Here is a 13,950-nt window from a genome sequence, read left to right as displayed (position 1 = left end):
CGCCGTGTCTACAGAACCGGCCGCATGCGCAGAATGGGCCGGTACCATGTCGCGCATGCGCAGAATAAGGTGTTTTGCCGATGATGCGCATGCGTAGAGAGCGCATTGCCGGTCTGCGCATGCGCACATAACGAAAATCGCCGGGTTCCACATTCTGGCGATTTTCGCTTTGCGGCGGGTCCTAAGAATGGAACCCGCCACATGACTGGGGCCCTGCTGTATAATGAAATCTGCCTTTAATCACAAGCAGAAAATGGTCACAGTAGTGAATACCACAGCTGGAAGTCATAGAAAAGTATAATTCTGGATTTTTCATTTGGTCCCAAAAGGATTAAGTTAGTAAATTTTAACGTTTTTTTTTCTTTTTTTTTTTTCAAAATGTATTCACGGAGTATAATGATTTTGTCTTATTTCCCTGCAGCCTCCAGTTTGATCCTGCTCCTCGCCGCGGAGAGCCGCATGTTACTCGACGCACTCCTGACTATTTCCTATAAACGACCTTTACATATTGCCTTCATCTGTGTAATTATACTTGGCATTTAAACACACAAGTGTGTATAATATGTATATTATATACACACATACACACTACTAATTTAACTTGGAATCTGCTTTATCTCACCTTTATCTTTCCATCCCCAAAACACACCCCCCTTTGCTGCAAAAAATAAGATAAGAAAACATCCCGGACCAAACTGTGCCATACTGTTGCTGAAGCATTTAGCACAATTTGAGACTACGGTTCAGAGCAACACAAACATATAGCCAGTCCATGAATCGGTTTGCCTGCTGTATTTGTAGTCATGTTTCCTGCTGGACTGTTCAATCAAACAGTAAAAGGTAACTTGCAATGCCTTTATCTCCCTTTGCATCTACTTTGTACATTTTAGTTGTAGTACAGTATTCAGCTGGCATGACATGTTTGGAGTTATTTTTAAATGCACACGCTAAACATCCACTGTATATTTTTGTTTTTCAAAAGTACAAAAACTGGAGATATCTGACCATATCGAGTGTATGCCATAACATTTAAGGACCCTTCATTTAAGCTAACTTACTGTTTTGTGTTAATGTACTTTTTTCTGTATATTTGTCATGAAAGTGCTTGCAAATCCTTTGGTGTGTTTGAACAAATAAACTTTCAATTGTAGACATCCAATATGTGTGAAAAAATGTTCTTTGCGTTGCTGAAATGGCTGTTTCAGAAGAGGTAATAGTTAAACGAGAGTTACATTTTTAGTTAAAGTTTAGATTCCCAGTAAAATTAGAAGCAAAAGTAAGGACATGCTGGTACAATGATTACTAACTTGTAATCGGACTAGCTTGTATTTTGCACTTTCTGCTCGGTACAAATTACTAGAGTGAAAACAGGTTCTGCTCTGTTGCGTTTATATTTTCACTCTTTCCCTAATCTTTCCTTACAGTTTTAATAGTGCATGAAAAACTGCACAGAACTGTTTGACCTACAGTTATAAGGGTAAGATATTAATTTACATGGAGTAAGCCATTTTCTTCTTTTTCATACTACAGCATATATTTTTATTAAATAGCCATTGTGGTAGCTACACAATAAAGCTACATAAAGAAGAAATGGAATTGTTGGGGTGGGAGAAGGATAACATTGCTCTTAAATGTCTGCCTATTAGTGGTGATCTTGGCTAAGCACCTAGGCACTAGGTATGGATTACTTTTGACATACAGTAGTGGAGAGCTTTAGGAATAGTTTATTTGATTAGGCCTACTGTATACAAAGTTGATTCCTTCTTGGGTGAATGTTTCCCTTTTTGTTCTCTTGTTGTGTAAGAAAGAGGAACTATTAACATGTTTTCCAAAATGGGTTGTAAAACACAATCCCGTAGTAAGGCGGAGTTGGAAAAAGAACTACTGTCTAGTAGGACTGACGGGTCATAATCTAAAGTGCATACAAAAATTGTAATTAACACACTGCATGGCAATTTATACTTTCCCATTGGCTAATGACTCAAAAGGAACAAACCACACTATATAGATTGAAAATATTTATTTTCGTTTAGCATTAACAATAGTTTGATCCACAATTGTGATGTTTTTTTTAGGGTTATACCATGGTTAAAATTCCCAACAGAAACATCAACTTTGTGTTTGTTAAGAATTGAAAGATTTTGATTTTTTTTTTTTTTTTTGACACGTTTCATCGGAATTAATTTTGCAGCCTGAGTAACCAACTATTAGCACCTTAATATAGCAACCAACTGACTTCCTCGTCATGGAAACAAAGGTATTTTTAACTTTCTATTACCTAATTAGTCATCTTTTGGTCCACAGCTATTTTTTGCCAACATTCCTATTGTCGCATGGAAACAAGTGCATATATTTTCAAATCTCACGCTGAACCAGTGAACTCATCTGTAGCCAAATGTCTATTTTTGTGGAGCATCCCTAAAATAAGACATATATTTGCAGCAATAGTATTTCCTATTTTGGAGACCATTTGTTTTGGCTGAAAGTTTGTGACTCATTTTTACAGAACAGGAACAGATGCAGCGGCCATTATTTTAACAAATCACGCGGTGTATACCTCGGAATACCCATGTCATGGCGCGGGATTTATTCCAACCTTACCGCCTTAAGACACGGGTGCATAAAATGGCATTTTAGTGTTGTGGCTTTTAAACACCTGAAATTGGCACAGTACTGTACACATTACAATTCATTCATTTCATTGCATTTAATTGCACACAATCCATGAAATACAAACAAAGCAACCACGATAAACACGTGTGCCTGGGGCGATTGGCCGCGTTCATGCCGCGTGGAGTACAGCAGCGCACACGTAAATGGCGCCGTGATTTCTTAAAATAATGGCCGCTGCATCTGTAGGTTAACATTTTTGTTTGACTTGCAATTCAAAAACCAAAATGTGTTAATTGCTAAACTCACCATTCATCCTTTCATCCTTACAACAGCATTTAAATTAATTGATTTATTTTCTTTTATTACTAGCAAGCCCCCCTACACATTATGCAGAGTTTATTTTATGAGTGATATTTATCAAATTCCTGAACAATGTTTTCAATAATATTAATCGCTATTTTTCATTTGTCATAATGAAAAATGTTTTTGAACCACTTTGAGACCTGTAAGATGGGACGGACAATACATATCTGCAAAGTCCTTTGACTTTCTTGACTATAGAGCGATCTTAAAGAACAGCAAAACATCTTCTTTGCATCATTCTTCACTTAAATGTGTTTCTGGAAAGAATATTAAGATAAATCTTTTTCTTCAACATTTAAAACGGTATCATTTACAATACCAATGATCTCCAACGTTGAATCATTTTTGATTGCTAAATGGCATCTTGGAAAAGAAGTGCAAAGGGTATAAATAGCAGTGTGGTAGCCAAGTTTCATCATCCAATCCAGCAATACCTGCAGCAAACAAAATAAAATAACCATGTATCGATATTAAACATATACAGAACAGAAAAGTAAAGAAACGCTCCCAGTGAAAAGTGTGATGAAATAAACGAACTGAGTGAAGAACAGTGAAAAATAGATTTTGCATCTCCAACCTTCACATACTCTGTGCTTACTCTATATAAAACTTAATACTATAGAATTGGTAGAGCGCAGGTGATTTTACTCAACGCAGGTAAGAAAGGGATAAAATGGACTGGTCAGCTACTTGTTGTCCCCTCCAGTGTACTTGTTGTCCCCTCCAGTGTCATCTTTATCTGAACATGTCCTAATGAAGCCACATAAGAAGCAAAGGCAGGACAGTGTAATATCAAGTGCTACATATGTTGTGTAATGCATTGTAATCGCATTCACATTTTGTAAGTATAAAACAGGCAAGTAGTGCAAAATAGCACATCAGAAGTCTCCAGCAGCAGATGGTGATAACTGTCAGACCTCGAGGTTACAATCTGGTGATGTCACTTCTGGTTTCGCTGCACACACAGATGTCTCCAATTCTCTTTCACTGACAGAACCGCTCTGCAAGTAGGGCTCAGGACTCTGCGTTTCACCACAGCTTGCTTCATCAGAAGTCAATCAGTGTCCCGACTAGTACACCTTATATAGGGCTGCCTATTAGACTAAAGAATCAATCAGCAAGATATCATTTAAAAAGCCCTAATCAATACATGAATTGGTTATAACTCCATACAGAGACATAAAATCTTTATATAAATAGCTTAAAATGCATGACAAATATTAATCTAATAATAAAAACAAACATGAAAAATGCACATTAAATACTAAAGTGATCTAAATTTAGCCACATAGCTCAATATACATCACATTAAATGAAAATGGAAATGCACTTCAAGTGCTAAATTAACTCAAAAAGGTATTCATTAGACCAAAATAGACAATCGACATAGTGAATGAAATGATGGGAGTGAAATGTGTCGGTACAGAATAACTGGATAGAGATACATAAAGGAATTAAAATACAATGTAACTACTATGAAAATGAGTTGCCAAAATCATAAAGATGGAACAAAAGTGAAATATAAAACATATCTATATATTGCAAGACTCCATTAGATACAAGTGAGAGCTGGATCACTTAAAAGCACTGAGGTCAATATCTACAAAAAGACCCCAAGGACAAAGGGGCCCTAACTTGTATATACAAACGTTTCTCTTCTGATGTTGTTTTTTTTTTTTGTTTTTTTTTTAATCTCAATCTCCACCTTTGCAATCTCCATCTATCCTCATATATTTTAGTCCAATAGGGTCACCATAATGTAGGTTTTAGATTTCACTTTTACATTTTTATGGATACATATTGTCCTGGAACAGGATTGTCTAATTCCTGTGCTCCTTTGCAGCTCATAGGATTTATGTCTCCCTAGTTCAGCTGTCTGTAATTTCCCGTCCCAGCTGCATATGTACAGTAGAGGCAACTCTTATTCGAACAAAAACCAGTGGCAATTCCCCAAAAATCCCAGGAAACACTCAGGTACATTCTGAATACATGCCTTAAACTTTCCTTAAACTAGCCCCAGCATTTCTGCATTGATAAATGGCCTATCAGATTAACAGCGGGGGTCCCTGGCAGTCCCATTCAAACTGAATTGGACTGCCAGGGATCCCTGCTGTGTTTATCCTATGGGTCGTTAGTCAATGCAGAAATGCCTTAAACGTGCCTCAAACTAGCCCAGAACATACCCAGCACATACCCAGCACATACCCAGAATGTAACCCGGCTAGTTTACGGCAAATGTTAGAATAAACGTTGCCTCTACTGTAAGCAACATTATTGATACATATGTTCTTTACACAGCCCTAGTCAGTGTTGGTTGCCTTAGCAACCTCCTATTCTCCTCAAATGAGTGGGCTATTCCACCCCCCCCCCCCCCATCCCCCTTGTCTCTGTTCACAGTCTGATCCTGAGATTATTCCTGGTTCCCAGATTCCTTTACACTTGCTTTCAAATCTAGCTGGCTGAGTAAATACATCTCGCGCTATTCACCTCCTGGCAAGGATTACAGTTTTTTACCTTTCCCTACTATCAAGCACCCTCACTATAGAGAAGCTCTCACTACACTATCATCTACAAGTGCCTTTGTGTCTATGCTTTCCCCAATAAAGTGAAGAACTTGTGCTTATAAAAGGAACGAGTTAAGCTATCTGGCCATACTTTTACCCAGCGTATACCCTGTGGCTCCAGAATACATATTTTGGTACATGATTTTTATAGTTGTTACATTGTAGTTTCATTCATTTGTCTATCCAGTTATTCTGTACTGATACGTTTTTCTTTTCTCCCATCCATTTCATTCACTGTATGTCGACTTTAAATCTATTTTGGTCAAATGAAGACATTTTAGAGTTAATTTAGCACTTAACGTGCTTTTCCATTTGATGTCGTGTATTGAGTTCTGTGGTTACATTTAGATCAGTTAAGTTAGTATTTAATGTGCATTTTTCATGTTTTAGTTATTGGTTTAATATTTGTCACACATTTTAAGCTATTTGTATAAAGATTGTATGTATCTGTATGGAATGTTATAACTGTCATGTATTGATTAGATCTCTTTAAGTGATATCTTGACGATTGACTCTTTAGTCTAATAGGCAGCCCTATATAAGACGTACTAGTAGGGACACCTGATGAAGCCAGCTGTGGGGAAAAGTGTCCTGACCCCTCTTGCAGAGAGCTGTTTTGCTGTTCTGTCTGAAAAACAGAGATGTCTCCAATACTCTGTGTGCAGTAAAACCACAAGTGACATTACTGGCAGCCGTATTTGTCATTTTTTGCCAGAAGCTGGCAAACATTAAGTAATATATTGGTTCTGCGATAAATAAAAATAGGGTATGATGGGGGAAGAGGAAGAGCTGCGTTCTCTATATTGTCTCATTTTAAAAGCAACTGTTAGTGCTGGTTTACTGTTTATAAAAATTACAGTTGCTTTGTCAGAAATCCCAAGACCCACTTTCCCTGTTACACTCAAATAAAAGGTCTTCTGATACCACTTACAAGGGAATTACATGATTTGTAAAACCTTCTTCTGTAAACACGCCCGCTTGGACACCGCAGAGCGACAGTAACTACCTAGAAAATAAAAACAAAGTGCTCATAAAATTACCTGTGTGTAATGCAGTGTATATGATGGTGGGGTCACTGATCGAAATTTGGCTCCACAACTAGTAGTGCAGAACTACATGCATTGCCAGCGCAAGAACTGAATACTAAACTTGTAAGCCTATCCAATGCCAGATGGGTCGGCCAAAGAGGGGTTTAAGAGAAGTTTCTCATCAGACTCATGAATTTGCTTCCAGGTAGTGATTGCAATAGGAGTAAAATAATTTTAATTGGTGCAGGAATCTCCAGGGAAAGTTCATGTCCTATACCTAATGTCTCTTCTGCATGTCATTAAAAATGTATTGTACCAGGAAATATGCACAATATACTGTACATCAGATTTTCAAGTATTTCCTGAAAAAGGCAGAGGGATGATATGTTACTTTGCCCAAGATCAAACCGGCTGATGCAGGAATTAAACTAATAAGATTGTCTATTTAGAATGTGTCGTGCCACCTGTACAGTGCACACATCGTTCTCTTGCATTATGTATTGTATAATAGCTCATTCTATATTTCTTGCATACCAGTGCAGTAAAGCAAGGTGTGTACTGTACACAGGTAGAAATAAATATATTGTAATCATAATAGCATTACATTCAATTCAAGGACCATTCATATTTGAGTTAAAGAGGCAATCCAAGCACTTAAAAAAAAAAACAATCTTTGTTTTAACATACTGTATGTAGCCTTTGATTACCTTTATTGAAAACGAATTACCTAAGCTGCCGCTTGTTTTGTTCTCCCGTGAACGATCAGCAAAAACTTGTTTCCCAGGGTTTACTAAATGGCTACCTTTCTGTTTCAAATCAATCCTTCGGTTAGTGTAGCTCAGCAGCTACAATGTATCTTTATATTACTACTGTAGTATCTATTGTTAGTTTGCAGCTCAAACTGATGGACATATTGGCAACAAATTATCACAAGGACAAATATATCAAAGATCTTGCACTGCTTGGGAGGTGTGCTTAAGTCTGCTATAAAAATCTAACGTTGCTTAGTATATTAAAAATGGCAATCATAGTTGAAATTTGAAATAAAAAAAAATGTAAGTGTTATCTAATACTGCAGAACTGATGTATTTAAAAAAAAACCACGCAAGATATTGCTTGAATTGCTGCTTTAATATTATTAAGTTGACATCAAGGTTGATTACAATGCTACTTCAAATATTATCAAACTCTGCTTTCATATAGAAATCTAGTTGTATTAGCTCTTGTTTAAAGCAATTACTATTGATCCTGAGGGTCCTGCGAGATCAGTGATATTTCTCCCCCCCCTCCCCAGTTGTATTGTATTGTATGTCTTTATTTATATAGCGCCATTAGTGTACATAGCGCTTCACAGTAGTAATACATGTGGTAATCAAATAAATAACAGATAATATAAATAACAGATCATGGGAATAAGTGCTTTAGACATAAAAGTAACATTTCGGAAGAGGAGTCCCTGCCCCGAGGAGCTTACAGTCTAATTGGTAGGTAGGGAGAACGTACAGAGACAGTAGGAGGGAGTTCTGGTAAGTGCGTCTGCAGGGGGCCAAGCTTTATGTATCATGTTTAGAATATCCACAGTGCTATTCATATGATTCATTAAGCAAGTGTGTCTTAAGGTGGGTCTTAAAGGTGGATAGAGAGGGTGCTAGTCGGGTACTGAGGGGAAGGGCATTCCAGAGGTGTGGGGCAGTCAGTGAAAAAGGTTTAAGGCGGGAGAGGGCTTTAGATACAAAGGGGGTAGAAAGAAGACATCCTTGAGAAGAACGCAAGAGTCTGGATGGTGCATACCGAGAAATTAGGGATGAGATGTAAGGAGGGGCAGAAGAATGTAAAGCTTTAAATGTGAGGAGAAGAATGGAGTGTGAGATGCGGGATTTGATCGGAAGCCAGGAGAGGGATTTCATGAGGGGAGATGCTGAGACAGATCTAGGAAAGAGTAGAGTGATTCTGGCAGCAGCATTTAGGATAGATTGTAGGGGAGACAGGTGAGAGGCAGGAAGGCCGGACAGCAGGAGGTTACAGTAATCAAGACGGGAGAGAATGAGGGCCTGAGTCAGAGTTTTAGCAGTCGAACAACAGAGGAAAGGGCGTATCTTAGTTATATTGCGGAGGAAAAAGCGACAAGTTTTAGAAATGTTTTGAATGTGAGGGGCGAATGTGAGAGAGGAGTCGAGTGTGACCCCTAGGCAGCGTGCTTGGGCTACTGGGTGAATGATTGTAGTTCCAACAGTAATGTGGAAGGAGGTAGTAGGGCCAGGTTTGGGAGGAAGTATGAGGAGCTCTGTTTTAGCCATGTTGAGTTTAAGGCGTCGGAGGGCCATCCAGGATGATATAGCAGAGAGACATTCAGAAACTTTGGTTTGTACAGCAGGTGTAAGGTCAGGTGTTGAAAAGTATATTTGTGTGTCGTCGGCATAGAGGTGATAATTAAACCCAAAAGATGTTATTAGGTCACCTAGAGAGAGTGTGTACAGAGAAAAGAGAAGAGGTCCCAGGACAGCCCTGGGGTACCCCCACAGAGAGATCAATAGAGGAGGAGGAGGTGTTAGCAGAAGAGACACTAAAAGTACGATGGGAGAGGTAGGATGAGATCCAGGATAGAGCTTTGTTCCGAATACCTAGAGTATGGAGAATGTGGAGGAGAAGAGGGTGGTCCACTGTGTCAAATGCTGCAGAGAGGTCGAGTAATATGAGCAGAGTGTAATGACCTCTGTCTTTGGCAGCATGGAGGTCGTCAGTTATTTTAGTGAGGGCTGTTTCGGTGGAGTGAGCAGTGCGGAAGCCAGATTGTAGAGGGTCTAGGAGAGAATAGGTGTTGAGAAAATGGAGCAAGCGAAAGAATACAAGACGTTCAAGTAGTTTAGAGGCAAAAGGCAGGAGGGAGACAGGTCAATAGTTAGAAAGACAGGTAGGGTCAAGCTTGCTGTTTTTGAGTAATGGTATGACTGTTGCATGTTTGAAGGAGGATGGAAAGGTTCCAGAGCAGAGGGAGGAGTTAAAAATGTGTGTAAGCGTAGGGATTATAGTAGGAGCTAGAGGTTTTAGGAGATGGGAGGGAATGGGGTCAAGAGGGCAAGTGGTAGAGGGAGAAGAGGAGATCAACAGCGACACATCCTCCTCTGAGACAGTGGAAAAAGACTCAAGGAAGGCAGGAGGAGAGTTAGGAAGAGGTGTAGGATGGGGGGAAGAAACAGAGGGGATGTTCTGCCGTATGGATTCCACCTTTTCCTTAAAATAGTCAGCAAAGTCCTGAGCGGAGATGGAGGAAGGAGAGGCAGCTGAGGGTGGTTTGAGTAGAGTATCAAAGACAGAGAACAGTCGGCGTGGGTTAGACTTGTGCATGTTGATTAGTGCAGAAAAGTAGGCTTGTTTAACTTGCGAGAGGGCAGAGTTGAAACAGGATAGCATAAATTTGTAGTGAAGGAAGTCTGCGAGAGTGTGAGACTTCCTCCAGAGGCGTTCAGAGGAACGAGTGGAGGAACGCAGCATGCGCGTGTGGGAATTTAGCCAGGGTCTAGGGTTAGAAGGGCGAGGGCGGCAGAGAGAAAGCGGGGCATGTAGATCAAGAGACGAGGACAAGACAGAGTTGTACTTTCTGACCAGGTTGTCAGGGTCTGTAGCAGAGCTGAGAGAGGAGAGGAGAGGGAGGAGCGTAAAGTGGACTCAAAGTCAGGGAAGTGAATAGAGCGCAGGTTTCTGCAGAACCGGGGGGTAGATGGAGGCGGAGAAGGGGAGAAGCGAGATAAAGAGAATGAGATGAGATGATGGTCAGAGAGAGGAAAAGGGGAAATGGAGAAATCAAAGAGAGAGAAGTTTTTATTGAAAACCAGGTCTAAGTAGTGGCCATCCTTGTGGGTGCTTGCTGCAGTCCACTGTTGAAGGCCAAAAGAAGAGGTAAGAGAAAGAAAGCGGGAAGCCCAAGAGAGAGAGGGGTCATCAATGTGGCAATTGAAGTCCCCAAGGAGAAGAACGGGAGTCTGAGGAGAGGAAGAAAGAGAGCCAGGATTCAAAGTGAGAGAGAAAGGCAGAAGGGGGATGAGTAGAGGTAGGTGGGCGATAGATGACCGCCACATGAACAGGGAGAGGAGAGAAGATCTGGACAGTGTGAGCCTCAAAGGAGGGAAAAGCAAGAGAGGGGGGAATAGGAAGGGTTCGGTAATGGCAGACAGAGAGCAGGAGCCCCACGCCTCCACCCCTACCATCAGGGCGCGGAGTGTGGGAGAAGGAAAGGCCACCATAGGAGAGGGCAGCTTCCAGAGCAGAGTCAGACTGAGTGAGCCAGGTCTCAGTTATAGCAAAGAGAAGCAGGGATTGAGAGAGAAAGAAGTCATGTACAGAGAGGAACTTGTTAGAGAGGGAGCGAGCATTCCAAAGGGCACAGGAGAAAGGGAGAGAGGAGGGAGGGTGGCAGGGGATGGGTATGAGGTTGGAGGGGTTGACACCAGAAGGAGTAGAAGTTGCATGTGGGAGGCGAGGACGAGAGCAAGTTGAAATAAGACAGGGACCAGGATTGGGAGAGATATCCCCAGAAGCAAGGAGAAGCATGGATAGAAAGAGGATGTGTGAGGAGGATTTGTAGGGGTGTTTTTTAGTGCAGGGGATATAGCTGTGTGGTGTCAGAGGACGCAGGTAAGAAAGGAGTTCATGTGAACTGAGAAGTGGTGACGAAAGGAGAGATGGAGATATATGAATAGAGTTTGAGACATACTGAGGCTGGTAGAAAGAAGTGTATAATTTGAGAAGAAGTGAAGTCACAGCAAATATAAATGGTAAAGGCAGCATCACAGCAGTAGTGATGCAGTCTGGTAATGATAAAATCCTCCTTTCCAGCGTAGGTCAAATGCAGGAATCAGGGCCAGATGGGGTGTCCAGGAAACTAGAATTTAAAACTTCCCAGACATCTTTCTATTGCTGACCAGTGGCCATATTTGTAAGGGGGAGAAGGCAATATGGGCCGGGGGGTATAGTGGGCAGGAATGGCCATGGCAGAGGGCCTGCTTGCCTGCTGTGGCTGCTAGAGTTATGGGGATAGCCAGAAGGAGGGCCTTATAGAACCTGAGAACTCGGCCCTACACGTTTGTGTCACCGGCAGGGGGCAGAAGCTCCCGCCTGACCCCACCCAGTCAGCAGCCCTGAAAGTAGCTGTGGAAGCTTCAATGGAGCTACAGAACCGGTAAAGTACTTAATCAAGAAGTATATTCTTTAGAGGGGCAACCTCTCCTAGGAGTAATGGCAGTGGTATGTTTAAGGAGTTTCATCTGGTTCATTATATTTATTTTCTTTTTAAAACAAATCTGATACCAAGTAGCATTAAATAATTTTCTAAAGTTTGTTTATAAACACGGTGAGCTGAAACTTGGGAGGAAACAGACCAGAAGTACTAGGGTTTCACTGATGTAACTGAAAAATAAGCACAAAAACAAGCAAACATAGCTCAGTAATGTTCAGACAACTTGTGGCTTCACAAATTCCTGATGGGAACTTACACTCAAAATGGAATAAAGTATTTATTCTCTAGGGAGCAATATATATGGACTTGTATTTAAATAAATATGACCTGGACAAAAACAAGAAAACTATTGACAAAGCACAAATTCAAATTCAATTTTTATATATATTTTTATATATATATATATATGTGTAGAAAACCGCATATAAGGTAAAAAAAAAAAAAAACTACTGTTATGAAAGGTAACAAACAATTACACGGAAATACAATGTGACAAATCACTAACACACAAAAGATATGTATTACATAGATATATCATACACCCTAGCGCATGAAATAGTAATATTAAGAAGCTAGGTTCCCAAAAAGCAGATGGTACCAGGATTCCAAGGAATACAAAAATGTGCAGATACATTTATTAATCAAATAGATGTATGACATGCACCAAATGTATAATTTGTTTGTCAATAAACCTAGTTCAAGCTTGAACTCTGTCTAAACAACAAAAATACCAATACTTAAAAACCTAAGCATTAAATGACTTCTCAAACAGACATACTATTGCTGGTAGGGCAGAAAAAAGGAAATAATGACAAATAGTCCCAGTGTAGTCTATGCTGCTTGAGACTAAATATGCTTGTGATAATAGCAATCCTAAAAACATACAATAGATGATCAATACATTTGATAAATCATAGCTAATGTGCATAAGATGTTCCCCGAAAGATTAAAATATCTATTAGTAGGAGTGGTGTCCCCTTATCCCTAATTTGAAGGCATAGATGTTTGCTTGTATTGCTTGCAAATACTCAAGATAGATTGCACTTGATAAGCAAGAATAGAACTCCAATATTAATGGGTAAGTCCAATATATGGTAGATAAGATATAGCTAATGCAATTGTAGTATTGGTGGTGGTGTTTGTTGAAAGTTCATCAGTTGGTATTTGATGGAGTGAGTATCAGATTGATGTTAAGTGTAGTCTTACCCCTAGGATTTGGTTGCCCGGACCTCTCACATCCACGATCCCTGTCTGCTCGGTGCTGCACTCTAGCTTCAATACACTCAGTTTTTAACTGTTGGTGCTTGCTTTGTCGTCCGATCTTTGTGGCTATTGAGTTCTATTCTTGCTCAAGTGAGATTATATATATATATATATATATATATATATATATATATATATATATGTGTGATTTATTGTCACTTTGTATTTCTGTGTAATTGTGTTACCTTTCATAACTGTGACAGTAGTTTTTTTACCTTACATGCGGTTTTCTACGTATATATATAAAAATTGAATTACAGACAGTGCTTTCTCAATAGTTTTCTTGTTTTTGTGTGGGCCATATTTATTTAAATACAAGTCCATATATATTGCTCCCTAGAGAATACTTCATACACATTTATTTAAATACTGCGCCTATATTTAGCATGTACAAGGACCCTTGGTTTTACCCGCACCTAATTTATTGTTTGATAAGAGGTTTTTTTGCCTAGGTGGTGCTGGCTGTTTGTACAATATATGGACTTGTGTAAGGGGGATAGCAGCAGCTATAATGCATCAATGGTAAATCCATAATGGCACAAAAGTGAGATGCAATGGTGTCAAAACAAAATACTATTTAATATGCAATTTCAGCCAGAATGCACACTTACAATATGGCTGATGATTGCGTGCCTTAATAAAAAGGCTGTCCGCAGCAGTGGCTGGTGTCCGTGTCTCCTGCTGGAGTGAGTGCGATGTCTCCCATTTCGATCGATCTGCACATGCCGCGTCTCACCCGTAGATCTCAACTCCCATCCTCGTCTATGCGCCACTATGTAGGTTAGTTCCATCCTATGTGTTTCGTCACCTCTCAGGCTCACTTCATCAGGAATTTTAGCTACTCCAATTATAGTCCAGGTTTAAATAGTCCACCTATACAAATTGA

At 39.9% G+C, this 13,950-nt stretch overlaps 2 protein-coding genes across 6 annotated transcripts in view; one reads left to right on the top strand and one right to left on the bottom strand.

Annotated features, from left to right (window-relative positions):
* Positions 1–1,159, top strand: part of PPP2CB (protein phosphatase 2 catalytic subunit beta) — an 81,745-nt gene extending 80,586 nt beyond the window's left edge. For both annotated transcript variants that reach the window (XM_075603962.1, XM_075603971.1), the window contains exon 7: positions 422–1,159. In XM_075603962.1, the coding sequence (XP_075460077.1) occupies positions 422–494 (73 nt within the window). In that variant the 3' untranslated portion in view covers positions 495–1,159. The remainder of the gene's footprint in view (positions 1–421) is intronic.
* An 844-nt stretch (positions 1,160–2,003) lies between these two features.
* Positions 2,004–13,950, bottom strand: part of UBXN8 (UBX domain protein 8) — a 65,076-nt gene continuing 53,129 nt past the window's right edge. For 2 of the 4 annotated variants that reach the window (XR_012802128.1, XR_012802129.1), the window contains exons 8-9: positions 6,472–6,546; positions 3,395–3,410 (exon numbers count right to left, since the gene is read on the bottom strand). Coding sequence is in view for 1 of the 4 variants with exons in the window: in XM_075603932.1 (XP_075460047.1) it covers positions 3,246–3,410; positions 6,472–6,546 (240 nt within the window). In the remaining 3 variants the exon portion in view is untranslated. Of the gene's footprint in view, positions 3,411–6,471; positions 6,547–13,950 lie in introns of those variants that run through there. The other 2 variants (XM_075603932.1, XM_075603944.1) reach the window with 2 other exon arrangements.

This window comes from Ascaphus truei, chromosome 1 (assembly GCF_040206685.1).
Source record: "Ascaphus truei isolate aAscTru1 chromosome 1, aAscTru1.hap1, whole genome shotgun sequence".
NCBI classification, from domain to species: Eukaryota; Metazoa; Chordata; class Amphibia; order Anura; family Ascaphidae; genus Ascaphus; species Ascaphus truei.
This window is presented reverse-complemented; position numbering and strand designations above follow the sequence as displayed.